At 67.1% G+C, this 246-nt stretch overlaps 1 protein-coding gene across 1 annotated transcript in view; it reads left to right on the top strand.

Annotated features, from left to right (window-relative positions):
• FHOD1 (formin homology 2 domain containing 1) overlaps positions 1-243 on the top strand; it is a gene marked incomplete at its 3' end in the record, with an annotated part of 8,758 nt that extends 8,515 nt beyond the window's left edge. Inside the window, exons 17-18 of the mRNA XM_008943596.1 lie at positions 1-114; positions 190-243. The exon at positions 1-114 is cut by the window's left edge and continues 104 nt beyond it. Coding sequence (XP_008941844.1) covers positions 1-114; positions 190-243 — 168 coding nt within the window. The remainder of the gene's footprint in view (positions 115-189) is intronic.
• Positions 244-246: the final 3 nt, after the last annotated feature.

Here is a 246-nt window from a genome sequence, read left to right as displayed (position 1 = left end):
AATGGCAAGGAGAAGCACAAAGCCGGTGCTGAAGAGCAAGCTGACGGACTTCCTCAAGGACAGCACCCAGCGCATCGTCGTCTTGAAGGTGGTGCACAGGCGCGTCCTTAACAGGTCGGTGCCGCGGGGTCTCGGGGCCGTGGCGGGGGGACCCCACGGGCCCTCCACGAGCGCCGTTCCCCCCTGCAGGTTTCGCTCCTTCCTGCTGTACCTGGGGTACCCGGCGAGCGCGGCGCGGGACGTGAA

The sequence above is a fragment of the Merops nubicus genome, unplaced genomic scaffold, assembly GCF_000691845.1.
Source record: "Merops nubicus isolate BGI_N331 unplaced genomic scaffold, ASM69184v1 scaffold30107, whole genome shotgun sequence".
In the NCBI taxonomy this organism is placed as follows: domain Eukaryota; kingdom Metazoa; phylum Chordata; class Aves; order Coraciiformes; family Meropidae; genus Merops; species Merops nubicus.
This window is presented reverse-complemented; position numbering and strand designations above follow the sequence as displayed.